General features: G+C 40.5%; 1 protein-coding gene across 7 annotated transcripts in view; it reads left to right on the forward strand.

Annotated features, from left to right (window-relative positions):
- LOC146681095 (striated muscle preferentially expressed protein kinase-like) overlaps positions 1–27800 on the forward strand; it is a 59601-nt gene that overhangs the window by 9200 nt on the left and 22601 nt on the right. For 2 of the 7 annotated variants that reach the window (XM_085449814.1, XM_085449820.1), the window contains 8 exons: positions 12763–12861; positions 17684–17834; positions 18975–19817; positions 20027–20463; positions 21581–21727; positions 21986–22168; positions 24558–24709; positions 27598–27686. In XM_085449814.1, the coding sequence (XP_085305940.1) occupies positions 12763–12861; positions 17684–17834; positions 18975–19817; positions 20027–20463; positions 21581–21727; positions 21986–22168; positions 24558–24709; positions 27598–27686 (2101 nt within the window). Of the gene's footprint in view, positions 1–6322; positions 6689–10936; positions 10980–11000; positions 11900–12762; positions 12862–17683; positions 17835–18974; positions 19818–20026; positions 20464–21580; positions 21728–21985; positions 22169–24557; positions 24710–27597; positions 27687–27800 lie in introns of those variants that run through there. The other 5 variants (XM_085449819.1, XM_085449818.1, XM_085449817.1 and 2 more) reach the window with 5 other exon arrangements.

Consider the following 27800-nt stretch of genomic DNA (forward strand, 5'->3'; position numbering starts at 1 on the left):
ATGAACATGGAAATACCTGAAATGTATGTTTTAAGTCAGCACTTTTATGGAAATCTTACCTATGTGCTTTTAGTTGTTGTTGATGTTAAGTTTGTGGGCAAACATTAAACCTAATGTCTCCTAACTCAATGCCATATACAGCATGGCATTCGACCCGGACCTCTTGTATGGATTAAACTGCCATACTGGAGCAGAAATAATCTGTCGCTCCTTGATGATTTCACATTCTCTAAACATTTTGTTCAAGTGGATTAAGGATGTGGGACAATTAATTAGTTTCTCTGGTCTCACGAGGCAGCTGAGGCAATATGTGAGGGTAAAGCTTGCGCTGTTTAGCCTCTGGTCTGGCGAATGCTGTGTTCCAGCCTGCTGGTACACAGTCATTCACAGTAACCCTCAGGGATTTGGTCAGGATTAGGTGGTAGGATCAGGTTTCACTGTGACTGTCAACGCTGGCCACTGTCATTTGGGATTTCCAAAGTACCTCACAAACTGAACTGAATCATCATCCTGTAGCTCCTGAAGGTTTTTTGTTTGTTTATCTGGCAGCATATAAAGATCTCTTGTGAGAATTCTTCATAATTTTGCAGGCTTCACACATTACTTTCAACATTTACTGTGAGACTTTAAGTCTGGTCTGCTGGCAGTTTCATATATCAAATCTTAAAAAAAAACAACAACAACCAGCAAATGTCAATAATCTTGGGCTCGGTGAATAAGACGCCCTTTGTAGAATTTTGAAATGCAATAAGTCTCTTCTTCGTATATCATCTGTCCATAGCAAGATTACCCCCCCCCCTCCCAAAAAAACAAACAAAACAGAACTCACATTTTTACTTTAGACTCATAAAAACCTCTAAATTAAACAATAAATACCTGCCTTGTAACACCGAGCCTGCAAACACGGGTGTTACTGAACCTCGACCAATATAGATGCAACATAAATAAAGCATAACAAATTCTACAGCTATTTCCGCTACGGCAGTACCACGCAACCTCTTTGGTGCTATGCTTGGCAACCTTTAAAAAATGATGTAGTTTGCATTTTGTAATAGTATCCAACATTGGAAACTCCAGGATAGAAAGGATGAGTATTAGCACTGTTTGTAACAAGTTTCAGTCAGCATATGGAATAGAAAAAGGACCTTGTTTTTTGTTTTGTTTTTTACACATATTTAATGATTGAACAATGGCGTACACTCAAAATTTCATGAGCTTTTTTCTTTTTGCTGATCTCAGAAGAGATCAGCAAGTGGTTCATTGTTTGAAAAGCTTGAGGAAAAAAAACACTATTTTTGTTGTCTATTGTCCATTGTTTTTTTTTTTCAATCTTACAACATTTTTCAAAGAAAAGTAGATGAACAGCTTATGGGATTAGGATAGCTAGACAAATTTTTAAAGTGGGCCTGTTATGCTTAACCTTATTGTATCAAGTCCTATGAAAATTGACGTTTCTGCAAGACCCCACGATCCAGTGGCTTGTAGAACCACTTTTAATGGCAATAAGTTGAAGTAATTGTGTACTGTATGACTTTATCAGTCTCTTGCATTTTAATTTGCAGGCATTCATTTATCCATTGCTGTTTTAAGGTCTCATCACAGCATTTCAATTAGGTTGAGGTCTGGACTTTGACTTGGCACCTTGATTTTTCTTTTTTTCTTTTTAGTAATTCTATTGCAGATTTGATGCTGTGCTTGGGATCATTGTCCTGCTTCATGACCCAATTTCAGCCAAAATTAAGCTGTAGGACAGATGTCCTCACATTTGACTCTAGAATACTTTGTTATACAGAGGAGTGCGTGGTCAGCTCAGTGACTGCAAGGTGCTCAAGTCCCGTGGCTGCAAAACAAGCCCAAATCATCACCCCTCCAGCATTATGCTTCATAGTTGGTATGAGGTGTTTGTGCTGATCTGCTGGGTTTGGTTTTGTGCATTATGACGATTATAACATCTCTACTTAGGTCTTGTCTGTCCAAAGGACATCGTTCCATAAGTCTGGTGGTTTGTTCAGATGCAACTTCAGATGCTCATACTGAACATGGATGAAGTTTTTAAAAATGAGGTCAGTTACCTTTGCTTTGTGAGGGCCAACCAATCAGGAGCAAGGCTTCTTAAAGGGAGGGGGAAGCCAAGATTCCAAGAAATAAGAAGTCTTTTTCGACTGTGAATTTGAAAAAGATTAAGCTGGAAAAGGCAGAGATTGGTTTATCAATACAATAAATAATCAACAGATCTTTTGCTGTTGGGTCAGCTGAATTTGCTTAACAAACCTGGTTAAAAATGAAGATGCGGTCTGCTGAGGAAAACAGAAATGGTGTGATCACAGTGTAGTCTAACAGCAGCAGAATCTGTTTTCAGTTGCAGGGAGATTATGCCAGCCTTGCTGCTGATAAAGCTGTATGCCTGGAAGGCATCCATCAAGTCTTCTCCACAGAATGCAGCCTCTGTCACAAAATCAATGGGTTTCCGTGAAGTCTGCTTTCTCTCTTGTTGCTTTAAGCTAATTAAACTGTACCATGCTCCAAATTGCACCTGTCCGAAGTCTTTTTAATGCTCATTCACGGTTTGCTATCTCTCCGTGCATGTTGACATTGCAAGAAAACAAATTTTGCACTGAGTTGATTCAGCTGAGACGTTTATATCTGATTTTCAGGAGAAAATATGAGCCCATTTGGTTTTCACAGATGAGTCTGAAACATATCAGAGGCCACTAATAAGGATTCTGTCTATGTATGCTGAAGGTCTGAGCAGTGCATCGAACAGTGATGTTGCCTGAAGCTTCAAAGAAACCAGATTCAAAGTAAGATAGATAGCATGCACCAATCATATCTAATTATCCGTTCTTAATGGCTGACAGTGTATGATATCCCAGCCAGAGATTGGTTGCAGCTGCCTCGTTGTGGCTTTTAGTGAGTATAAAAAAAACCCACCTCATGAGTTTCTTCCTAGCAGCTCTGCCACCGTATCTAGATTTTCATTGGATGATGGTCATGGAAACTTGTGTTTTGATGGGCTTATTGATCTGGGGGGCGTTTGAACTGTTACTTGGGGGTGTATCCCATATCACGCATAAAGCATTGGTATCGATTGCTTCGCTTTCTCTGTTGGACTGAATGCCTCTGGCCACTGGTGATGGATGGAGGAGGAAGCGAGGCGAGCGAGGGTGAATAGAGGGAGGTTTGTTAAAATAACAATGGGAAACTGAAATCCGTTGCATCTGGGCTTGCATTTTAGTGAAAACCTAGTTTGGGATGTTTTGAGGAGAAGAATATATCTTTCACAGCTGGGTGACAGTCATCGGATAAATGCATCGAGAGGGAAAAAGCTAATAACTAGAATTAAAACCCACGTTCAGAGAGCGGCCCGACTGGAGTCAATCTCACATATTGTGCGTTTGCACGTCCACAAGCAGTAACATGCTTAACTTAACAACGCTAAAAAACATGTTACTTGGCAAAGCACGTCAGCAGGGATAGAAAAGGTGTGCTGATATGTGGATGCTTACTATGGGTGGTTAGAGGGAAAAAAAAGATCTGTGTCTGCCTGTTATTATTTTTAGATCCATGTGATAGAGGAGGGAGTACAGAAACTTCTGAAAGAACAATTAATTCAATCCAGAGAAAGAGGTTTAATGGAGGAGGTGGTTGGACGGTTGGTGCAATAGTCTTGTGACCTTTTCTTAAAAAAAAAAAAAAGACATCCTGGAGGGGAGTGTTTCATAATATTCTCTTTGTCTGATTTGCAGAAGCCTCTAAGTAGAAAAAGAATTTCATCAATAGTCATTTAGAGCGGTAATAACAAGAGAAATGTTGAAGAAAGAGTGCATCTTTCAGCTTTAATACATTTAACTGTTCCAAATTTTAAAAGACAATTTGTCACTAAGCAACAGAGTTGTGTGGTGGTTAGCATTGTCACCTCAAAGCAAAACAGGCCAGGGCCTTTCTGTGTGTTTGGTGATTGTAATTTGGCCATAGCAGTAGTAGAGGGCCTAGTTGGATAAGCGAATGGACTAGTACATAACACTTTTGGGTGACTACTTGCCTCATTCATCCAATCACACACACTCACAAAGATACTTTGACACGCAGACTGGAGTAGCTGGGGATTGAACCACTGATTTTACAATGAGTAAGATAAGATAAGATTATATGTTTTACAGCTTGCAACTCTAATGTCTCATCTCACCACTCTCAACAACTTAATTTCCAGGTGCACAAAGTTGGCTTTTTAACAGAAAAATCTATAATGGACTGACATGATGGCAGACAGATAAAGTTTGTGACCCTAACTCTAGTGGAAAATGCAGAGCACTTAGGAATGAAGAAACAGAAACAGATAGACTTTATTTAGGAGTTGATAAAGACCAGTGAACCTAAAAGGAAACCAACAATGTTTTAAATCTCTCTACGACGATATCTGCAAACAGTATGCAAAATATTTGCATCTCTGTCAAAAGGGAGCTCCAGCGTAGGATCAAACTCAAACCATATTAAGAAAGATATGCAAATACACACAATAAACATGACTAGTGGCCTGCTAAGAAAAACATCCACGTTCCTTATGTTGCTTGAACAATTGAACAATACATGTGAGTGCGGTCATATGCAAAGTGAATATGTTGTTTTTCCCCAAACCCTCAGTAGATCAAAAAGCAACCATTTGAGATGGTAACTGTAATGGTGATTCAGAGACTCTGCACTTGTAGCAAAATGCTGAGATGTGTGGCAAGCTAAATAAGTAGGTGGCTAAACTGAGGAGATGACGCGCATGTAAAGTAGACCCCCGTAATAAGGTAAAAAAGCAGCTTCCACAAGTTTTTTTTCTTGGAGTTAAAAAGTAAAGAAAGAATTAGTCTCAATGTAAAAATCTGTCTTCACTTTAATGTTCCTAATATTAAAGAAAACCTTGCTACTATCAATGGACTTACAAGTGAGTGTAAAAATCTCCTATTAAACCCTAAAAACTCTGTGGGTGAGCCATGGACAAGACTTGTGGATGACTGGTAGTTTTTGGTTTCCATTTGTAGGCTGTTTATAAAGGAATGGAATTTTGTTTCCATGGAGGGAATAATCACAGTAAAAAGTAAAAGAGGGAGTAACACTTGCTATGCAGTAATTTTTTGTTTGATTTTTAAATTCAGTTTTTAAAAAGCACATTGAACATGTAAAGTCATGGTACAATAATCCCACAATACTGAAAAAAGAATAAGAATGGGAATAAGAATAAGAACAAGAATGGGGACAAAAACAAAAATAGCAATAGAAATAAGAAAAAGAATAAGAATGGGAATTAGCATACGAATAAGAATGGGAATGAGAATAAGAATGGGAACAAAATAATAACAGGAAAAAAATCAGAACAAGAATAATAATAATAATAGGAATACAAATAAGAACAAGAATCAGAATGCGAGCTAGCATAAGAATAAGAATAGGAACAATAATAATAATAAGAGAACTAGAAAAGGAATAAGAACAAGAATGGGAACAAAATTTAAAAAATAGGAACAACAATAAGAATAAGAACAGGAATAAGAATAAATATATGTATCAGCAATTAACAATTTTATTTTGTTGCACATTTAATTAGAGTTTATATCTCTGGATTTTAGACAACAACCACATCACTATGGGAACTTGCAATCAACGCTCTGCAGTGTTTTTTTTTTTAATTTTTAAATTTTGGTTGTTTATTTGACTAAATTATTTATTCAATAATGGGGACACTTTTATGTTTCCCTCAAACTATGGCTGCTATTTGTTGGGTATTGACCTCTAATGCATTTAGGGTAGTGCATTTGCTCTTCTACTCCATATTATCCTCAGATGCTTGAGGTCTAGACGCTATCACTGGTTAAAGGTAACCGACATGAAATAGAGATAAATATTTGATGGCTTGTGGGTTTTTCTGAGAGGCTGCGACCTTCCTTGCAGAGGATGACAAAAAGGAGAATAAACTGGGAGAGGCTGTAAGGATGGTGGTAAAGATTTGGTTTCCCTCATGAATCTTTTCCCCATCTGTCCCTCATTCTTCCACCCCCACCCCCGGCTTTCTCTTTTTTCTTTTTCCCCTCTCGTTCATCTCTAACTGACTCATTTGCATCAGCCTTGCTCTTTCTCATCTACAAGTCCTCCGACTCAGAGAAAAGTCAACACGCTTTGCCAAAGCTTCTCATTTTTCCACCTCCTCCTCCTGTTATTCTCCACTCTCATCACTGCAATCAAGCCCAGCGCACCCCTTATGCTCAGACTTACAACCCCCACCTCCCCTTGTTCTGAGTGTGCTTTCTCTCTTTCTCTCTCTCTCGATTGAGGGGCAGAGAGTGGGGGGAGTTTAGACAAACCAGCTGAGAATTGCCCCCTCTAAAGGCAGCCTCTACGTCAGACAGGGATGCTGTTCACATCAGCGGATACACACTCAGACACAAAGACACCTGGCTCTGGCTTATTTGCATCCTCCAGCTCTCTCTCTCGGTGCCTTTCTCCCAGTCTTGTTGCCAGACTGGAGAGTAAACACGCCCACGCACAAAAAGGCAGCTGAATCCCGCTCTGAATCCTGATTTTTATGTTGTTGTTGATGCCACACCCTGGGCTTTTTCGGGTGGCCGGGATGTTTTCGTGAGCTCATGCCACAGGTAATCTTGAACACTTGAAGATGAAGAAAATCTGGTCCAAGAAGAGATTTCAGGTGAGTTTGCTTCTTTACGGAAGAATGTCCACAGTGGTGCTTTTATGAAGCGCTAGTCACGATGCTTTTCTTTTAGATTTGTAGGTTTTTAAACATATTAGGATGACATGCCACACCCTTTACCTGATAAGGATGCACATTTGTTGATTTGCCAAAGGCAAATGACTTTAAAATACACATCAGGAATTAGGATTAAGACGTTTTAAGTTAATACAATGAGATCAACTTCAATACTGTAGGGAAAATGCTACAGGAACTAAATTATTAAATGTAATGCTTGCTGTTTTTTGCATTTGTGTTTGATATCTGTTGAAAAATTAGGGATGAATCCCGACAATCGAACAGAGAAAGTCAGCCTGGGGAAAATGTAATTTACCTTCCTGAATACATTCAAAATGATTTCTGAAGACACTCATCCTGAAAATCTAAAAAGGCAACATCCATTTTCACACCCTCAAGTCCAAATGCACTCCCTCTGTTACAGTGTGCACGTTGTTTGTCATGAAATATTAATGTTGCTCGGGTGATCGAGACAGATTTGTTATACAATAAGAAATTCGTATGACAGGTTTCACAAATTCGGGGCAGATGAAAAGTGTGTCAGTAGGCTACACTCCATGGAGACATGAGAATCAGGGCAGCTACTCACAATGGCTACAAAGTGAGCGACGCACAATACGAAGCTGATTTCTGACGGTCCCTTTGCCTCTTTTGAATCCTACATCCAACTCTTGAGACCTGTTCTTTCGCTTGCCACCAGCAGATTTGTCGGAATAATGCTGGAAGGATTTAGATTATACCCACAGAATATGTTTTTGAAGTCTTTGCCAAATCCAAATTTTCCAAAGGACGCCGTTTGTGGCTGGGTTTTGCTGATATGAACGCCTTGGGGGCATAACAATGGAGATCATGACAACGATGGAAGCTTCTAGGGCAATCTGTCAAACAGCGGTTACCACCAGGCAACTGTTAATCAATTTGCCTGACACAAAAACATCAACCAATAGGAAGTGAGCGGGGAATGTGGCGGGCAGGGGTGGGGGGTGGGGGAAAAGTGTGAAATGAGTCACTTCACTTTGCACTTTTCCTATTTCTGCTTTCAAGCCGCTGCAGAGCCGTGAGTCATTCTGAGGAGTGCTCCTCTGTGATGATTGACAGACTGTCCAGGAAGCAGGTTCACCAGCTGCTTTAACAGCACCGACACTCAAGATTTGTCACATATTCTCATATTAAGTAGATCTCTTGATTTTACAGTTGTATCATTTATCAATTTGAAAAATATCACATTTCCTTGTGATAGTGACCTGTTGTGGCCTTTAAGAAGTTGTAAAGCATGTAGCAAGTCAGATGTAAAGCTTACCTAGCCATGAAGTGATGATGTATTGAAGAAAGGAAGAATAAAACAAATAAAATGAGCACAATAATCTACCAGGCCTAGTTTGCGTAGAAAATATTTCTTTTCAACCATATGCAGATTTTTCCTTTTTTTGACTTTATTCTGTACCTCTATACAGAATTTCAACTTTGAGTTTCATTCCCTTTTTTAATGACTTTCAATCACCTCTCACCATCTTTATCAGCATATCTGGACAACTGAACTTCAAGAGAACAAGAGGCTAGCAAAACTGACTGACTTATGGCCCCATTCATTAAAAATGTCCTAAATTTATAGTTGAACGTAGTCTTTAAGAAAAGTTTTGTTTATTAAGGACCTAAAAATACTATTTGTTATTCACCATTTGCTTGACTAAAGATATCTCTATGTCTGCCTACTGTAGATCACAATTTTCTCTTAGTCAGGAATTGCCATGTTGTTTACAAGTTGTTTAGCAACAGCTTCTCCTCAAACATGAGTGCAAGACTGGAGAGGGTTGACTATCATTTCAGCTACATAGAAGGCCCTGTGAAATCACTGTATCTAGGCAGGATTCTCACTTACAGGCGTTGAGTCATATTCTAGTAGATTGGGAGTGGGCCATTGTTTTTCCCAGTGGGCCATAAGAAACTGAGACTTTTGTGGAGGGCCGTGCCAATAAACTGAACTCAATTCTGCTCAATAACAATTTTATCTCCTTATAAGCTTTTGGTGCAGCCCTCCACAACAGTCCCAGTTTCTTATGTTTGCCCCCGGAAAGATTAATTGCCCACCCCTACTGCAGGTGACGTTCATGTCCTTTGAGACAATACACATCCCACACATCACTTAATTAATCTAGACTTTGCACAGAAATGATTTCATTAGTGAAGAAACAACTTCACTGCTCAAGAAATGTACCTATAATTTATAATGACAGTTTCTTACAGCGCAGATATCCCACTGTATCCCACTGTGTTGTTTTTCTTCATATTTACAGGCAATGTCATAATGAAGCAAGGGCAAAGAGATCATGTTAAGGAATGCCACAATATCAGATTTTCACCCCACAATTATCATGTCCAAAACATACAGGCACTACATTTACTCTTCTTGGGTGCGAGAGGCTTCAAGTGTTTTTCTCCAGCATAATGGTAGCCACAAAGTGTAGCAACGAGCTAGCTAGTTAGCTACTACCCTAGCTATTGCAGTAGTCAGCTAGCTAGCATGATGTCATTTTCTTTTTTGCTTCCTTCAAAGCAATTAAGGTGCCATACATCTATAATTCAGTGATATCACTACTTCATTTTTCAAACATCAAGGTTATCATGAGTGCTGGTATATTGTAATATCGTGAGCTAGAATATTTTCCACAGCAGATATTTTGGCTCGCCACTGTAGGAAAAGAGTAATGAATAACCTTAGTTCCTGGAACCTGAAGTCCATTAATTTTCAATTAGTCCATATCAGTCGGGAAGCATGAAAAACACCCGGAAGTAGTGATGTTCGATTCGTGAACGAATCGTTCAATACTCGAGAATCACTTTACTGACTCGTGAATCATGATTCACAAGCCCAACTGACTCACTGACTCATCCCTGTTGCTGTTAGCAAACTAATTCCATTAGTAGAAATACATCTAGCTTATAATTAAAATTGTGGGGGGGAAACAACAGCCAGTTTCGTAACAAAAGCATTTCTGCCCTGAACTGGAAGAAAAAACCCTGAGTAGAAGCTCACATCAAGAATCAAAGAGCTGAATCAAAGAGCGAGCGATCGAATCACTCACTCACTCACTCACTCACCCCCTCCCTCCTGTGCTGAATCAAAGAGCGAGCGAACGAATCACTCACTCACTCACCACCTCCCTCCTGGCTCACAGCTTCTTCTTCTTCTTGGTTGGCAACCAATGTTAAGGCGCATTACCGCCCCCTGGCTCACAGCGCAGTGGACATTTAGATGAGAAAATATATATTTGACACACTTAAGGAAAATACTAATAAAATACAAATAAACAAAATAAATGTTTATTAAGCAATTTTGATAGGAAATTGCTTAATTTTAGAAATGTTTTTGCTCTTTTTTTCTCTATAAAATAGTCTTTTGTTTTTTTTTAATCATTCATCTTAGCAGTGGGATTTACATGAAAAGGGAAACAAATTAAGTTTGAGTGAAAATGTAAAATTTTTGCACTCTCTGGTCAACTGACTCAGTGAATCAAATGACTCAAAAAACCACTTTCACTTTGGTGAGTGACTCATTAACACTCGATTCAGTAAAAAGAATCAAATTTACCATCACTACCCGGAAGCCGAGGGGAGGCTCAGAAGGATGTGTGTAAATAAAAAGCAGATGTAATTACAGCTATTAGTTACACTTGTGCTTTTCCTCAGACGACGAGGCAAAAGGTCTGCTGTGAAAAACGCCTATTTATAGTACATGCCCCATTTTTGAATGTCTGTGATGAAATTACAATTGGAAAGCGCTAAATACAACTGGAAACATCCACCATGACTAAACTCACTTAATTTGACCACAAAGCTTTCAAAGCTTTTTTGTGTCCAGATGATTCTCCAACAAGGACCTGAGAGGAAGATCAATATGCTAAACAAATTAAGTATCCGTAGGGCTTTTTGACTTTTTAGCGAAGTGCAATAGCAGTGAAGTATGAAAGCAAATTGGCTTGACAGTACCGGAGATGCACGATAGACACAGGTGAAAACTGTGATCCGATGCCTGAAGTGCATGGTTTTATTAAGGATGAGCTGTTTCATTAAGGACCAAAGTATTTTTCCGTAAATGGGAATCTATGCATTTTGTTTTTCTGTGTTAAATAGAGTGTTTGGCTGCCTTCACTGTTGAATAATGCATTTTACTCTTGTATCTTATTTCAGAGAACTGGGCATTCCACACGGACATTTGGCAGATTTACCCATGGTGTGTTGTCAGTATGAGCTTTACACCAGTTCTATTCTACCGTAGTCTCTTCCGTTATTATATTTAATTCATTTATTTATTGTTTTGGTTTTAAAAAATGTAAATTTGAGCCATTTCTCTCTTTTTTTGCCTGATCCCATTTCTTTTGTCACCATTTTAGCTTTCAATGGCATGCGCTTCAGTTGGAACAACTCTTATATACATAAAAGCTGTTTTTTTACGTATGTTTTAAAAACACCTGTATTGCTTCTGTGTATGTTCTACTGCTCGACTCCAGCAAGAAAGTGGGGCTCATTCTTGTACATCCACCCCCACAAAGCAATATCGCTGCAGCATAAAAATCCTGTGTAAATTTGACGGCTTGAGGTATAATATTTGGCAATATTTGTGTAATGTAAGCTGTTCCAGTCACATTACTATTCAGGCTATACACTTCAAAATATATTTCGTTGTAATTACATCACTGAGTTGATTTAACTCGCCTGGCATGCGAGCTATTTAACTTCATTTGATACAGCTGGGTGGATCTACATACCCACACCTGTAAAAAAAACACACACATACACACACTAGCAGTGCAATAGGTTAATTGTGCTTCTTCATGTTACACTGGCTTTCTTATTGTTAGGCAGAGCTTCTGGAATTATCTAATAAGGATGTGACTTGATGTGAGGCGCAATGAGGTGCAACCTATTTTGTGGTTGTCGTCCTCCTCCTTCGCAGGCTCTCTAACCAGTAAACATATCTGTCAGCCACCCAGCAGTTTGGCTGGTGATTTTAGACTCTAATGGGTACGAAGAGGATTGGTCGTGTGGGTGAGAGAGATGCTGGTTTCCATAGTAACGGTGCTCTCCCGTCTGCCCTCTCTTGCTGCCACTATGGAAGCGAAGTTTTCCGCTCCTGCCGAAAGCAAAGCTATGGTAAACCCGCCTGTCATCCTCTCTCCTTTGTTTTTATTTATTTGATTTGTTTCTGTCGCTGACCTCATCTGATGTAATGTGATCTCAGCAACGGAGATGTGGTTTCAGGCTCCTTACTTTGACCCTGAGTGTCTGTGTGTGTGTGTGTCTGTTTGCCTCTGTGCTGCATCTTTTGTCCTCAACATCTAGGCCGAGCTTTGTCAATCAGCGATCTGCGATCCTCTGTTTGCATCGTGTTTATCATCGTCGCACCCTGTTGTTTTTGTGTCCTTTCCGTTTTTGAATGTTCCCCATAAAACTGAGAACCAAGTCAGATGCTTATCCCACGTCTTCTTTTTGTAAATTATGCACTCAGAGTTCAGCTTTCACTTGTATTATATACAAACCATATTTATTTACTGATTGTAGTTGTCCTCTTTTGTGAAAACAGTCATGCATGCATGAGTTCAAGTCAAATAACGAGGTTTGAGTAAGATTTAAGATTTTGCTCTTCTTCCTTACATATAGATTCCTCTTGAGCTTCAAGCTGACTCAAAACTGAGTCAAGAGCATATTTACATACCCCTCCCCTGCATGCATTTTTATAAGCCACAGCTGGCTTCATGTCACGCTCCAGTTTCAACCCATTTATTTCACTCTGGGGGGGGGGGGGGGCGAGGAAGGGGAGGGGGGGCTCTTCGCAGCTCTTTTCAGTGACCCATCAAAACGTCTGCTGCTAAGCAAATGTGAAAAGTCATTTTCTACCTGCGCTCTCTTGTTGTTTCCAGCCTCCTCTTCCCGCCCTCCACCTCAGCTCCTCTTTGCTGGATTTCCACCTTCTCCTCCCGTCTCATCTCATAGTGTTTTCCTTCTCTTTGTTTCAGACTCTGAGACCACAGAGGATGAGACCACAGAACCTCAGATGGAAACCAAAGAAGGGCCCGGGAGGCACCATGATAAGGCTGGCCGGAAAGGACCTTCAGGTATTTTATTTAAACTCCTTTTTTTTTTCCTTTTTTTTTAAGCTTATGTAAGTTTGTGGTTTCGAGGCTTCGTTTTTCTTTTTTGAGGTCATATTTTCTAGCTGCAAGCTTGCACTACTTAAAGAAAATATTCTGCAGCTCTTTGTCCAAAATGATATTTAGCCAGATTTACAGCTCCACCACCAACATCTCTGCCAAAAACACACTTGTATAAAATTATGATAGATAGATTTAATGGAGGCTGTTATCATGCCGGCCCAAAACGTGCGCTGGATGAAATCCGATATGGCAGAAGGCATTAATCCCTCATGGTGTGATGCAACAGTGTGACACACTGCCCTAGTTTCAAGCAGGGAACCTGTCTCAGGTCTGGAGCTCTCTGTGTGGCTCCACAGGGGAACGTGCTGTCCGACAAAAATGGGACTATTTCTGCTGGATAAATGAGGCTGAAACAAATGCATGCTATGCCAATTAAAATGTAAATGTACATCGTTAAGTTTAAATAGAGGTACGCTAATGAACAGAGATCAGGTGGAACGGTCCAGTGGGTTGGTGAATGTTATGTTATACTCACCTAAAAATGAGGTGCTGCATGAGATTTCTTTCTTTCACAGTTTGCCGTGCTGGTGTAGAGTTTCAACAGCTCAAATAATCAGTGAATTTACTGGCTGGTTGATCATCTTCCAGCTTCTCCAGTGGGAGGATTTGCTTTGCTTTTCTCTCTAAATTGAGGATTTTTGCAGTTTGGACTACTGGTTGGACAGAAAAAGACACGGGAAGCCATTTCTTGGATAACACAGATTTGGGAAATCGTAAATTATTGATAGTCTAAGACCTACTATTGTTTTTTTTTTTTTTAATGAAGGTATCATTCATGGATGGATGGATGGATGGATGGTATCATATCTATCATATCTATTATAATGCCACCCAGAAGTTAGTGGTTTGTGAGCTCTCCCTTCTAGTATTATGGCCATTACTGTTTTGGTCTTTTGGAGGAGAAATGAACACATTTGGACAAGAACCAAAAGCTGCACAAGTGCATCACACAGATACAGATACATGGTATTTAGATTTCAGATAGTACACAAACACACTAAGACTACTGCACAGACTTCTTAGAGGAGCTGTTAGTGGACGTAACTTTACAGCAAGTCAAAGCACAACTTTAAACTTTGATAAAATTTAAATGGTGGAGTTATCCAAAGATGTGTGGCCGTCATAGAAGGGGAAATTAGTCGTAAAAAATGAAGCTGGGCATTTTAACATGGGCGATTGACCTGCAGGGGGAGCCAGCCTCAAGTGGCTTTTTGAGTAGCTGTGCACTGCGCAAAAGATTTGAGGCAACCTACACTGATGGTACTTTCCTGTGCTCATAATTCCATCGACTTTAACGAAACCCCCTATAATGACAGAGCGTCCACCGTGCTTTACACATGGCTGCAGACACCTACGCATTCAACAATTTGGACCAAAAAATTTCAAATTTCGATTTGTCACTCCTGTTGCCAATGTACACTCTGGTTCTTCCCTTGAGCTAGGTATCATTTTGTGCTTTAATAATTCATGGGTCAAGTATGCCCACAAACAAAAAGCATTAATCTGAAAATGGTCAGGTACAAGGACTGGACTGAAAATGAGTGAAAAAGCAGACTAAAACTTTGAAAGACCTTCAGAAAGCCTGGAGAACTATTGCTCGAAAGGAAGCAAAATATAAAGAAACGAGTTGTGGCTCAAGACTCAGCACAGTAATCCATATTGGCTTCATTCTTCAGCCACAGAAGTGTCTTTTCATCATCTTTAATTCAAACTCTCAGGATCTCAATAATTCGATTTTAATATAATTTTGACTTTAACAGAGGTCTCCATTCCCAAGCTCTGTATCTCACAGTCGTGGGTTTGGGATTCTTTTTGGATTTCAGAAGAATGTTATTTAGTCCAAGAGCTTCTCAGTTTTGTTATTCATACTTTCTATGCTTGTCTCCTGTGTAAAGTCAACCTTTTCTCCATGTTTGTTTACATTTTGTCTTCGTGTCAGATTTGAATGTTTGACTCTTGGTGTGTCAGCGTTCACTAGTTCCTGTTTTATTTTGATAGTTTCTTATTTTGTGTGCTTTGTATTGAGTTTTACTTTCCCGCTCTCATTATTCTGGATTTGTTGGTATTTCCTTGTGTATTTTTCTTTATCCGAGTCTCGTCTTATCCATGTCCTTTCTTAATGCTGTGTGCTCCCTTATTCTGTGTTTTCCCTTTGACTCAAGCCCGTCCTTGTTTTTGTTTTTTTTAAGAAAAGGCTTCAGCAATAAAGCTGCTCTTTAATTTTGAGTCCTGTCTCCCAAGTCCTACATTCTAGGTCAAATGTTAAACTCCTCAAAGCCCCCAGCATTTGATTTCCTCCTTTCTGTAATAACAGCCCAAATTAAAGCTACTGTAAAGAAAATCCTTCTTCCATCCAAGTTTTTACAGTTTGGAAATCGCGCTTATTCAACTAAAGCAATGAACTAAGTTATATATTTCATCCCTGCTCAAGATTTTTTTTTTTGTTGCTAAAATAAAATTGCATATTGACTAATGGGTACTGTGTGAGGCAGTTTACTTGATCTAAAGCAAATCCGATTAAGCCTAAAGAGCATTAAATTTGATACAGGAGAAAAAAGAAATGCAAATCCTCTGGATCTTAATGCAAATGTCTAAAATTTAAAGGGGGGGGGAAGCATTTTGTCTAGCGGCAAGGTTACGCTTGAACCTGTTAGTGTTGCATTGATGAGAACAATTCCTGAAAGAGTCTTTACTAATTTGCTAAAGTGGTGCTGGTGCATTGGAGTCGTAGAACCTTTACGTCCTCGCCATCCACTCCTAACCAAGCAACATGATGTCTGAATATAGACCTGAAATATTGACACCCTTCTCCTCTACCACAAAGAAATGTTACAGTATATTCTTTCCTCGCTCATACTCGGTGTTTGCACTTTCTAAGCTTTTGTGTTGGTGGGCTGACTACGCCCTCAATACGTCCCTCCAGAGACAAGCCACAGAAAAATAGAAAGAGAATATCAAATGAGAGAGGGATGAGGTGATACATCATTTGTTTTCTTCATGGAACAGAGTGGTTGCCTCTGCTGAATACTAAATAATGACTACAATACCTTGTAATACACAAACAAGATACATTTTCTCCTCAGGCAATGTATTCCAGAAAATATTTCCGGCCCTAAAGCCAGACACGGATGAGATACGTTTCAAAGCACGGTGTGTTCAAATAAAAATGAAAGCTGCTGCCCGGCCTCGGAGAGAAGTGAAAACAGAATTTTGAAGCTGTATATATCAAGACCTAAAAGTGTGGCTGCTCTGAGAAGATTTCTCATTTTGTTCCGTCTGTTTTTTTGTTTTATGAGAAACTGATATTGCACAGCTACTGATGGTGACGCTGAGTCAGTATCATTCAATCAGTCAAGTGCTAAGATGTTTTTTTTTATCCCCGACCGTATCGTTGCTTCAAGGTTTCCTTCGTTAACAGAAGATGCTGACCGCTCTTTTTTTATGCTGCTAAAGCATTCTTGTCTCCATTGCTCATCGCTGGGCGAAGGATCACTTTAAGTGGTACACGTTTCAAACGTGGCCCCTTCACTTTCCGTTTCATTTCCTGTTTTCAAGCAATCAATAGGCTGTTTATCCATCATGCTTAACAACGCTGTCTTCATTAGACGTCATTTCCCCCCCACCACGGGTTTTTTGCTGGCTTCTTACTGCATTAACTTCCAGTTAAGACATTAAAAAATATTTTAGATATAGGAATGCTTTATTAGAGAGTAAAGCAAAATCAGAGTCTTGGTGATACATAATTTCTTATTAGATTTATGCTAAAATATTTTTAAGAGGAGCGCGGTATTAGGAAATTACCATGCTTCCATTAAAATGGTTTAATTCACACAGCCCATCCATCAACTGTCTCTTCAATCTGATGAAGTTTGACTTGCAGAAACTTCTGTAACTTCTATAACACCAAAACCAAAAAAAATAAGTATATACCTGTGTATATACCATACAATAAAAACAGTCATGCAATATGCAATATGATATGACATGATATGATTATCCAATGATGGATGGTATGATATAAAATGCCAAAAAAGTGGTACAATGTGAAATGATACAATACAACACGAAATAAAGAGATCCAGACAATACAATTTTAGTACAATATGACATTTTATGTTATGATATGATACAATAGACACAATATAAAAAGATACGTGTCATACAATAGACACAGTACAATATAATATAATACAATGTGATATCCAGCCTATTCATTTATGTCCACTGTAATGAACATTTGTTTTTGCTCTCTATTATCATCACATCACATTTATATCAAGTCTTGATGTGCTCAACAGAGGAAATCGTGGCCTTTCCAATGATATCTCATGTGTTTGGCCTCTTTTCGCTCTGAAGAGGAAGAAATATCAAATACTTTCTTCATCCCATATTTGGGAAATGCCTTTAGCGTACTAACTATACTTATTTACTGCAAACAAATGGCTGCTTATTTAGCCATGCCTGTATATAATATTCTGCTATGCAAGAAAGCTATATTGTTATTGTTAAAAACAAGTAACCACACTCTCACCAATGAATTAGAAGGCTCACAGCTCAAGATCATTTTCAACACAGACACAGTTTAGTCTCTTTATTGATCGCCCACAACAACCAATATATTGTTGTTGTTGTTTTTAAAATGCTAAAAGTCAGATATAAAATTATACAATTTTAATTTTTAAATTCAAACAGTCTCTCTCCCTTTCTCTCTTTCTCTATACAGGTGAGGGAGGAAGGGTGATGGACTACAATCCCGATGCTTCAGATCGCAGGGCCACCCTCCCCGGCACCTATGACCCTGTAGTGGAGCGAGAGCTCCGCACTCTGGGTTCCCGACCTCCAGGGCCCCATTTGGATCCCACAAACCCAGCAAGGCAAGGCCTCGGTGGGGGTCCTTCTGAGGGGGCCCCCCCTGTCCGTCACCTGGGTGTGGAACCACTCATCCGAGCGTCTCATGCTAACCTTGCCCGGCCCATTCAGGGGTCAGAGGAAAGTGTTTCCGTAGGCAGCGACTACTATGGGAGCATGTTCAGCCTGTACAGAGGGAGAACATTTTCTATGCCATTATAGCACATGGCTTTTTAATTCCCAGGATTTCCCCCAAAAAGCAAAAAGACTGCCCAGAAACCCAAATTGCAATGAAAACTGACTCATATGGCAAGACATTATATCCTCCATAGACCCAACTCGCAAAAACTTTATTCCATTTGCTATACAATTTGTTATTCATTTTTTACTCTTCTTTATATATTCCCATTTTTCCATATAGTGTACTTTTTTATTTTGATGTCACACTTTCCTTCGACTCTGCGTGCCATCAGTGTGGATTGATTTGAATCTAACAATGATTACAAGCCAACAAAATAACAATGTTAATATTAATATTTCATATAGCCATTAGAAAGGATGCACTTGTACAATCTTCTAATATAATATATTATTCAGCACTTCTGAAAACTGTGATTTTTACCCACTGCATGTTTTCTACAGCCGCCCCTCACTTTTGGATTAACACCATATGTTTATAGGTTTGCAGTGGCATGCATGGGTTGCTTTGATCCGAGCTGATATTAGCATGAGTGTTCTCACTGAGTAATTATCATGTGATTCACAGGTTATTTTTAGGCATGGTGTTATTGTGTTAGAAGTTTAAGCAGGGGTGCTTTTTTTGATTTTCGTAGGAGTTTATGTTCTTATTTTGTAATATTGTTGGTGCAACATGCCAACAACAGCAGTTATTGCAGTTTTAGGGTTAAGGTCTTAAGAAGTCTCAATCTCAAAATTTCATTACATTTGTTTCTCTGCCATTTGATTTCACACTGTCTGATGTGTTGCTCATTACCTGATACAACACAGAAAGCACATGCGAAAACACAAAGAACTCAAACATGATGAGACAAAATGACACAAACGGACATTTATCTGCATCTTATTACTCCTCCAAAGCCTTCGCCACTGCACCAGAGCTCTAACTTCACCCCTCCATTATTTCCCCTCAATCCTTACCCCTCTAGGCTTCAAACTGCTGATGAATCACAGGGCCTGTCCTCCTATGTCCCCCTGTCTTCCCCCCAGCCACCTCTTACCACGCACAAAAACAGCATCAGCACACAAAAACAACACTCGGGCAAAGTCAAACCTTCAGGTCCTCAAACTTCTAATACGGGCCAGTCATCTGGCACCAACAGTGCAGTTATGACGCCCAAACTGGCTCGTGCAGGACCCAAGATCTTTGACAAGGTCCTTGCCTTTGAGGAGCGAAGGGTGGATCTGCCACGAGGGGCAGCTTCCTTTGAATCAGATGAGAGTGGAAAGAAGACAGGAGGCCCGAGCAAAGATGAGAGTCGAATACTGCAGGGTGCAGCCCAGAAGAGAGCGGTATTCAAGCAGAGGGCCTCTTCATTAGAGGACAAGACAAACTACTCCCAGAGGATCCAGACTTACCAGAGCAAGTTCACAGAAGAGCTCCAGCGGATCAAGAAGCTTGTGGGGAAACCAAGCTTGAAGAAGGCATATTCAACTGAGCAGCTGTCACAGAAAGACAGGCTGCACATGGGGAAACTAGAACCCATTCCTGCCCAAGTAGTTAAAAAGTTAGAGGCGAGGGAGCGAGCCCTAGAGGAAGGAAAAGTTGGGGAGAGGGAGGGGGGCAGCATATGGAAGAATTCTCAGCAGGCCCAAGGCAAAGACCCGGGGAATCAGAGCAGCAGCTCCGAAAAGGAAAAGATGACACAGTCAGATTTGCACGGGAAACCAGTAGATAGCGCAAGGAAAATCTCTGTTACCACGGCAACGCCACCAGTTCACCAGTTACCAGGACAACCGTTGCCAATAGCTACAAAGACGAGCCTAATCAGGTTTGAAGAAGATTATCTTTACTTGTGAAATTTTCTCTTAAAAAAAGATTCCAATATGATCATATTTGTATATTTTTCTTTGAGGGATTTGAAATTTCTTTTAAAAAACAACAACAAAGCACTTAATGGAAATTAAGAGTTTTAGACATGTAATATTTTTTCCCTCACTTGTTATATTACATAACAGCTTTCTCATCTTTTGCATGCAGGGAAACCCTACAAAGCTCTCTGGCAGCTGACAAAGACACACTTGTTAACACATCCCACAAATCTTCATCCTCCTCCAGAGTTGATTCAAAGAGAGACACCAACATGGACAACAAGGCGGACCACCGATCACCAGGCCCAACAGGGAAGAGAGCATCCCCAGTAACTGTAAGGGAACCAGGACCCCAGTTCCCACCCAAGCCTCCTCGGCTCACCCCATCACCCAATCCTTCCATCAGCCCGCTCCTAAAACGAAGGAAGGCGGAGGTGGGGCGGACATCTCCGGCCATGAAAGTGAACATCCCCACCATCCTGGTGGAGGATGAACCCATGGAGACAGAAAGTGTTCCACACAGGAGCAACGAGGGAAGGAAGAGGGAGGGCAGAGTACACAAGAGCAAAAAAGGCCGTTCTGCTCAACGGAAGTCTGCAGACGAAGGTAGGTGATGCTTTACGAGTGTTCTAGATAAACGTGTTTGTAAAAAATCCAAGCAGCATCCATCGCAGATGAGAGTCTGGAACTGGATGAACACTTTAATCATTTTGGGAGCCATTAGGTTCCTGCCTGTGGCTTGAGTGACCCAACTGTTGTCCAGTTCGTTTCTTTACACAAATAACAAAACAAATACAACCACCTTTTGTTGTCCCTTTAGAAGTCTTTGAGGCTTTATCCATGGATTTCTGCTCAACTACCAAGTCTACCAAGTTGCCAGGCTTACAGTACTATTTTCATAAATGTTCCCATTTGGCAGGTCAAATAAAATAAAATATCTAGACAAAGTGGTAGAAGGGAACATAATGACAACCATAACCCTAACAAAAGAGCACTAGGAAGCTGGTGGATCTTAAGAGATTAAATAACTCCCTTAGCCCTAAGCTAAAAAGTTTTGCTATCATATCTGATTAAAGGTTTTTGTTCTGTTTCACCTTTGACCACCACTGAGTGAGATCATTAAAAAACAAACAAACAATTTAAACTGTAAAAAGATCAGGACCTACACACACAACACTACCCCTATGAAAAATGATAAGTTTAACTACCAGGGGTCAGAGAACTAGACTTTTTAGGGTTGTGACTTCACTCTTAAAGAACGTAAAGTAATATTGGGTGTTTGTTTGCTTCCCATTTTAACAACTTTTGCTTTTTTGTGCCTCATTTGTGGCTTTAAGATCTGAAACACAAAAAGAACTTATTGGAGATTTATTACCTTTGCTAGGCTGTAAGTCCCCGAATAAGAAAAACATAAAAACATGCACATAGAAATAAAAAATACAGATTACAAACTAAAAAGGAATGATCAAAAAGGTTGAACTTATATATATATATATATATATATATATATATATATATATTATGTTGTCCACCATGGAAAATTAATCAGAGCCAGAATTGCTGCCGGGCCCAGACTCACTAATGAAACTCTTTTCATCATGGGGATCCGTAAAAGGAAACTAGCCCAATGCCTTAATTTGGAGTCTGACCCATTTTTCTAAAGCAGGTAATAGAGCACCGGCAGCTGCACAGAAAACACTCTGACCGTCCCTCTAATTCACAGGCGGTTCTTCCGATGACTCTTACCTGTCTGCTGATGATGAGCCAGCTGAGGCCCCGAGGTTTGAGAAGCCTCTTGAGGACACCACCGCACCCAGCGCCTCTGAGGTCACACTGCAATGCATCATCACTGGCAGCCCAACCCCTACTGGTACAGCTGAAGACAAGTCACCATTTTAACATCCCCATTTTCTATAATTTTCTTTTTTGAATTCAGTTAGGAGACTGTTTTCTGTTAAGTGCCGTATAAAGCGATTTCTTGCACACATAGTCTTATGAAATCTGGTCAATTTTAAGTGAAACTCTCATAAACCAAATCAATGAGCCTTATCCTTTCACATGTTTGCAATCTGACTTCTTCCATATCAGTTTTTCAGTGTTTGTGTTTTCTCTCTCTCTGCCTTCTCAGTGACATGGAGGAAGAATAATGTGGAGATCCGGTGTGACGCGTTCCATGTGGTTAAAGCTGAGGGCGAGAAGCATAGTCTGGTGATAAAGGAGATGAGGCTGAGCAATGCGGGGTCATATTGCGCCACGGCTGTCAACGTGGCGGGCAGAGCGTCATGCAGTGCGACACTCTACATTCAGTCAGGTGAGGCTGGGCCAGAGCCTGCTTTCAAGCCCTGTGCGATACTTGAAATATTGGTATCAATTCGATTACCAAGTAAATATACAGCCTGTATTGCCAATACCAATACAGATACCGATAATTTTAACCTATAAAGGCAGCTTTTATGGGGGTGAGCAGTGTGTCATGATTTATGAGATGAGCCATCTTCCAAAAATATTAAATTTATTTAACACTTTTCAGTAGATACTGAACTTAGAAGGACAGAAACAAAGTATCCATCCTATCGCACTAGTATTTATCCAGTACCAATACCAGCGTATCGATGGTTACATGTATCCGCCCACCTCTACTGCTTTCTTGTTTTGCAGTTAGACATGGTGACACATTTTACCAGCACAAATTTTAAATGAGGAGAGCGACACCGGGGGGAACATAAAAACGATGCTGTTCTCAAACATGTTGACTCACACTTTAATCCGCTGCCAGCCCTCCTCCGCCTGACATTCTGTCTTAATGACTACAAAGGCCCGCTGGAGCTCAGCATCCCGACCGGGGCTCCTCGCAGCGATAGTTGCCATGGCAACCCATTAATTCTTGAAGGCACCGAGCTCCCCCTCGGCATGAATTCAAAACGCAGACCTGCCCCCGTCACACAAAGGTCTCCTGAGCCTCAAAGGCAGCCGTGGCATTCAAAATCAGGCAAAAAAAGAAAAATATAAGCGCCTGCAGTGGACGGGTGTTTATACTACGCTGTGCATGAGAGAAGCTCCCAGCAGTGCTGGTTCGGCCTCATGCAAATGCAACTTTCCCCTCTTCACAGTTTTGTCAACAAATGCGAGCGCTCACCCTGGTGCTTTTCTGACAGCAGCACGCGGGCCTCTGTTGCCATATTAGGCCAGCGGAGTCTAACTTTGCAGGAGTATTTTTAGAAGGCCTCTTGTTCTCTCGGGTAATTGCCGTCTGCTTTATGTCCCCGCTCGAGATTACAGCTGTAATCGTGGAGTTTTTCATCACTTCAGATTTCACGCTACAGGGCTTGGGGATGGAGCTGCCAGAAAGTGGCGGGAGATTATGTGAGTCATTTTAGCCGAGAAGTGTGTAGATTGTTGCCACGACAAGCCAAAATAGTGGGCGAGATTGATTTACTGGCTTCAAAGAAATATGTGAGAACATAACACAGGCCTATTGTCATTTTTGCATTAAAAAAAAAATCAAAGAAGTTGAAGAACCACAGCTTTGTGACTCAGTGGAGTCTTTAAACCTAAGCTTTAATAAACTTTTAAAATATTCAGCTTTTTCATCAGCCCGGGATGTCAGGAGTGTAAGAGAATAAAGGCGTAACAGTGATGGGAAGCAGAAGGACAGGGTGGAGGAAAGTTGGTCGGCTCACACTGTTCGGGAGTTGTGTAAGAGTTGGCAGGTTTACATAAATACTCTGGGGAGTTATCCCCTGGTGCACAGACGCCGCTCAGAGATGTGACTCTAGGTAGGTTATTTTGTTGTTTTTATCCCCCCCTCCTTTTTTTAATGCTATAAGCGCAACAGAATATCCACCTACATCGCTTAATAATTTGGCATAAACAGTGTTTTTTTATCGTGTTTCATTACTATTAGTCAGCTTTTCCATATATGGCTTTCGGTGCATTTCTTTCCATCTGTATATGCGACCAAGCCTGCCTTTCACTTGCAGATGATGACCCACTTTCCCTTTATTTTGCACAGTTGAATGTCATGCAAAATACCTATCAGTCCACTGTTCTGCCATCTGAAAGGGGGGACATGCCTTTATTCTACTTGGGTAATTGATTTTATTCATTTTCACTCGCAACGTTATCTAGTTGTGCCAGATATGTGAGGTCTTAGGCTTTGCAAAGATTGTGAAACGCTGACACGAAAACGAAGGCAACAAAAGAAGAAGGAGAGACAGAAAGAGAGAGGCAGCTCTTTATATTTCTTCCCGCAGCTGTGAGTTGAGTCTGACTGTAGTCCAGACTGCCAAGGGTCCAGACACAGTGTCTGATCTAGAACTCGTGGGAATGAGTGAATGATTGGGTCAGGGATTAAGGGATTAATTCGTTATCTGTTCGCTTATGGTCACTTCAGATGGTCCCTGTGCTCAGTGTGTGGAGGTGCACGTGGCCCACTTGTGTCTAACCCACTGCTTTGTGTTGCCAAGTGCTCATTTTGGCAAAGATCAACACCAGCAAAGCAAAAAAAAGACCGTAAACAAAATGAGCTACGCCAGTGCCATGTTAACCATATTTCAAAAGGCTTTGCACTCAATTACTTAAATTAAGACGTGTGTAAATCAGAATCGACTTTTTTGTGAACTCAAATAAAAATGAATTAGACACGGCGGTAGTATGCTTGTAATTCTATTATATTTGTGTCCGATATCTTGTTCTTCCAGAGCCGACCCACACGCAATGTGGGAAATCTGCTGTATCTCTGGAAATCAGCAGTCCAATCCAGTCAGATGAGGAGTACCTGAGTCCTCAGGAGGAGGTGATGGAGGTCGGAGGCTCACTTCCTCACCATTTAAAAGAGCCTCCCTCATTTCAGGTAAAAGTATAAAAGCTCCTTATGATTTTTTCTTTAAATAACAAGCGCAGCGTCATAGTCGATGTCTCTGATATCCCCATTTCGTTGTCTTTCCCGAATCATCATAATTAATGTTGGTCCAGGTTCAACACTGCAAGTGACCAATCACATTGTTGTGATGTATTGCCAAAAGTATTCGCTTGCATATGAATTTGAATGACATCCTGTTCTTAATCCTTAGGGTTTATTTTGATAATTTGATCAACTCTTTGCAGCTCTAACAGCTTCAATTCTTCTGGGAAGGTTTTCCACAACCTTTAGGAGTGTTTATGGGAATTCTCCCAGAAGCACATTTGTGAGGTCAGACACTGATGTTGGACCAGAAGGCCTGGCTCGCAGTCTCCACTTTAATTAATCTCAAAGGTGTTCTATCAGGTTGATGTCAGGACTCTGTGAAGGCCAGTCAAGTTCTTCTACACCAAACTCGCTTATTGGTGTCTTTATGGACCTTGCTTTGTGCAGGAAGGAAGGATCCAGCTGCAAACTGTTCCCACAAAGTTAGGAGGATAAAATTGTCACTAATGTCTTGTTATGTTGAACCATTAAGAGTTCCTTTCACAGGAACTAACCCTGCTGGCCCAACTCCTGAAAAACAATCCCGAACCCTAATCCCGCCTCCAACAAACTTTTCACTTGGCACAGTGCCATCAGACAAGTACTGTTCCTCTGGCAACCCCCAAATCCAGAGTCATCCATTGGATTTTACTGCATTTAACTAAAAAAAAAAAAACAGAAAGAAAAAGAAGAAACAATTGTCTGTTGTCATTACAGGGAGTGCAGAATTATTAGGCAAGTTGTATTTTTGAGGAATAATTTTATTATTGAACAACAACCATGTTCTCAATGAACCCAAAAAACTCATTAATATCAAAGCTGAATGTTTTTGGAAGTAGTTTTTAGTTTGTTTTTAGTTTTAGCTATTTTAGGGGGATATCTGTGTGTGCAGGTGACTATTACTGTGCATAATTATTAGGCAACTTAACAAAAAACAAATATATACCCATTTCAATTATTTATTTTTACCAGTGACACCAATATAACATCTCCACATTCACAAATATACATTTCTGACATTCAAAAACAAAACAAAAACAAATCAGCGACCAATATAGCCACCTTTCTTTGCAAGGACACTCAAAAGCCTGCCATCCATGGATTCTGTCAGTGTTTTGATCCGTTCACCATCAACATTGCGTGCAGCAGCAACCACAGCCTCCCAGACACTGTTCAGAGAGGTGTACTGTTTTCCCTCCTTGTAAATCTCACATTTGATGATGGACCACAGATTCTCAATGGGGTTCAGATCAGGTGAACAAGGAGGCCATGTCATTAGTTTTTCTTCTTTTATACCCTTTCTTGCCAGCCACGCTGTGGAGTACTTGGACGCGTGTGATGGAGCATTGTCCTGCATGAAAATCATGTTTTTCTTGAAGGATGCAGACTTCTTCCTGTACCACTGCTTGAAGAAGGTGTCTTCCAGAAACTGGCAGTAGGACTGGGAGTTGAGCTTGACTCCATCCTCAACCCGAAAAGGCCCCACAAGCTCATCTTTGATGATACCAGCCCAAACAAGTACTCCACCTCCACCTTGCTGGCGTCTGAGTCGGACTGGAGCTCTCTGCCCTTTACCAATCCAGCCACGGGCCCATCCATCTGGCCCATCAAGACTCACTCTCATTTCATCAGTCCATAAAACCTTAGAAAAACCAGTCTTGAGATATTTGCCTTTGGCATTGATTAGAGGGGTTGACTCAATTTGTTTTAACATGTTTCAATTTATTTTAGTTTTTTAGTTATTTATTTTATCTTATCTCATTTTAATTTTCTTTACTTATGCTATTAGCATGTACAGCACTTTGTGAACTCTGGCTTTATGTTAAAGTGCTTTATAAATAAAGGTGGTATGGTATTTCTTGGCCCAGTCTTGACGTTTCAGCTTGTGTGTCTTGTTCAGTGGTGGTCGTCTTTCAGCCTTTCTTACCTTGGCCATGTCTCTGAGTATTGCACACCTTGTGCTCTTGGGCACTCCAGTGATGTTGCAGCTCTGAAATATGGCCAAACTGGTGGCAAGTGGCATCTTGGCAGCTGCACGCTTGACTTTTCTCAGTTCATGGGCAGTTATTTGGCGCCTTGGTTTTTGCAATTTTGCAATTTTGAGACTGCTGCATCCCTCTACAAGATATCTCACTATTTTTGACTTTTCTGAGCCTGTCAAGTCCTTCTTTGACCCATTTTGCCAAAGGAAAGGACGTTGCCTAATAATTATGCACACCTGATATAGGGTGTTGATGTCATTAGACCACACTCCTTCTCATTACAGAGATGCACATCACCTAATATGCTTAATTGGTAGTAGGCTTTTGAGCCTATACAGCTTGGAGTAAGACAACATGCATGAAGAGGATGATTTGGACAAAATACTCATTTGTCTAATAATTCTGCTCTCCTTGTAATGGCAACTCTCTTCCGTGTCAGGTGTTGCTGCACACTCTGTCTTGTTTTCCAGGTACGCAGGTATTGGGGCCACAGGCAGGTCCCAAAACAATCGGACAAAAATATAAGTTACTGCACATGGAAATATGAATCTTCTTTTGATTGTTCTCCGATCTTAAGATCACACTGTGCTGCAATATTCATTTTCCTAGTAGCAAAATGGCAATCTCCATGGACATATCCTTTGCATTTCATACCATGACTCCACTTGCTTCATCGCAGCATCACTTGATAGCTGCAGTCATTCTGGGCACGGTCGTAATGTGATTTTACTTCCAATCTGATAAAACTGGAGCAAAGCTTAGAGATTAACCTTAAAAGCTTTTATAGGTAATCATGTTTACATTCTTTAATAGGTGGCACCATGTGACCAGGCGGTAACCGAGGGTCAAGATGTTGTCATGTCAGTGAAAGCCAGAGGCCAGCCCAAACCCATGGTTTACTGGTAAGACATCTTTTTTTCCCCCTCAAGGTTTTATTGCAGCTAGACATCTCAGGAGAAACCTGAAGCTTTTATCACAATCAAGGTCACTAACTGTCTCACACAAACACCCCTCCA

Source organism: Copadichromis virginalis, linkage group LG23 (genome assembly GCF_057382275.1).
Source record: "Copadichromis virginalis isolate Kocher_CV1m ecotype Utaka linkage group LG23, C_Virginalis_male_GT1.1, whole genome shotgun sequence".
In the NCBI taxonomy this organism is placed as follows: Eukaryota; Metazoa; Chordata; class Actinopteri; order Cichliformes; family Cichlidae; genus Copadichromis; species Copadichromis virginalis.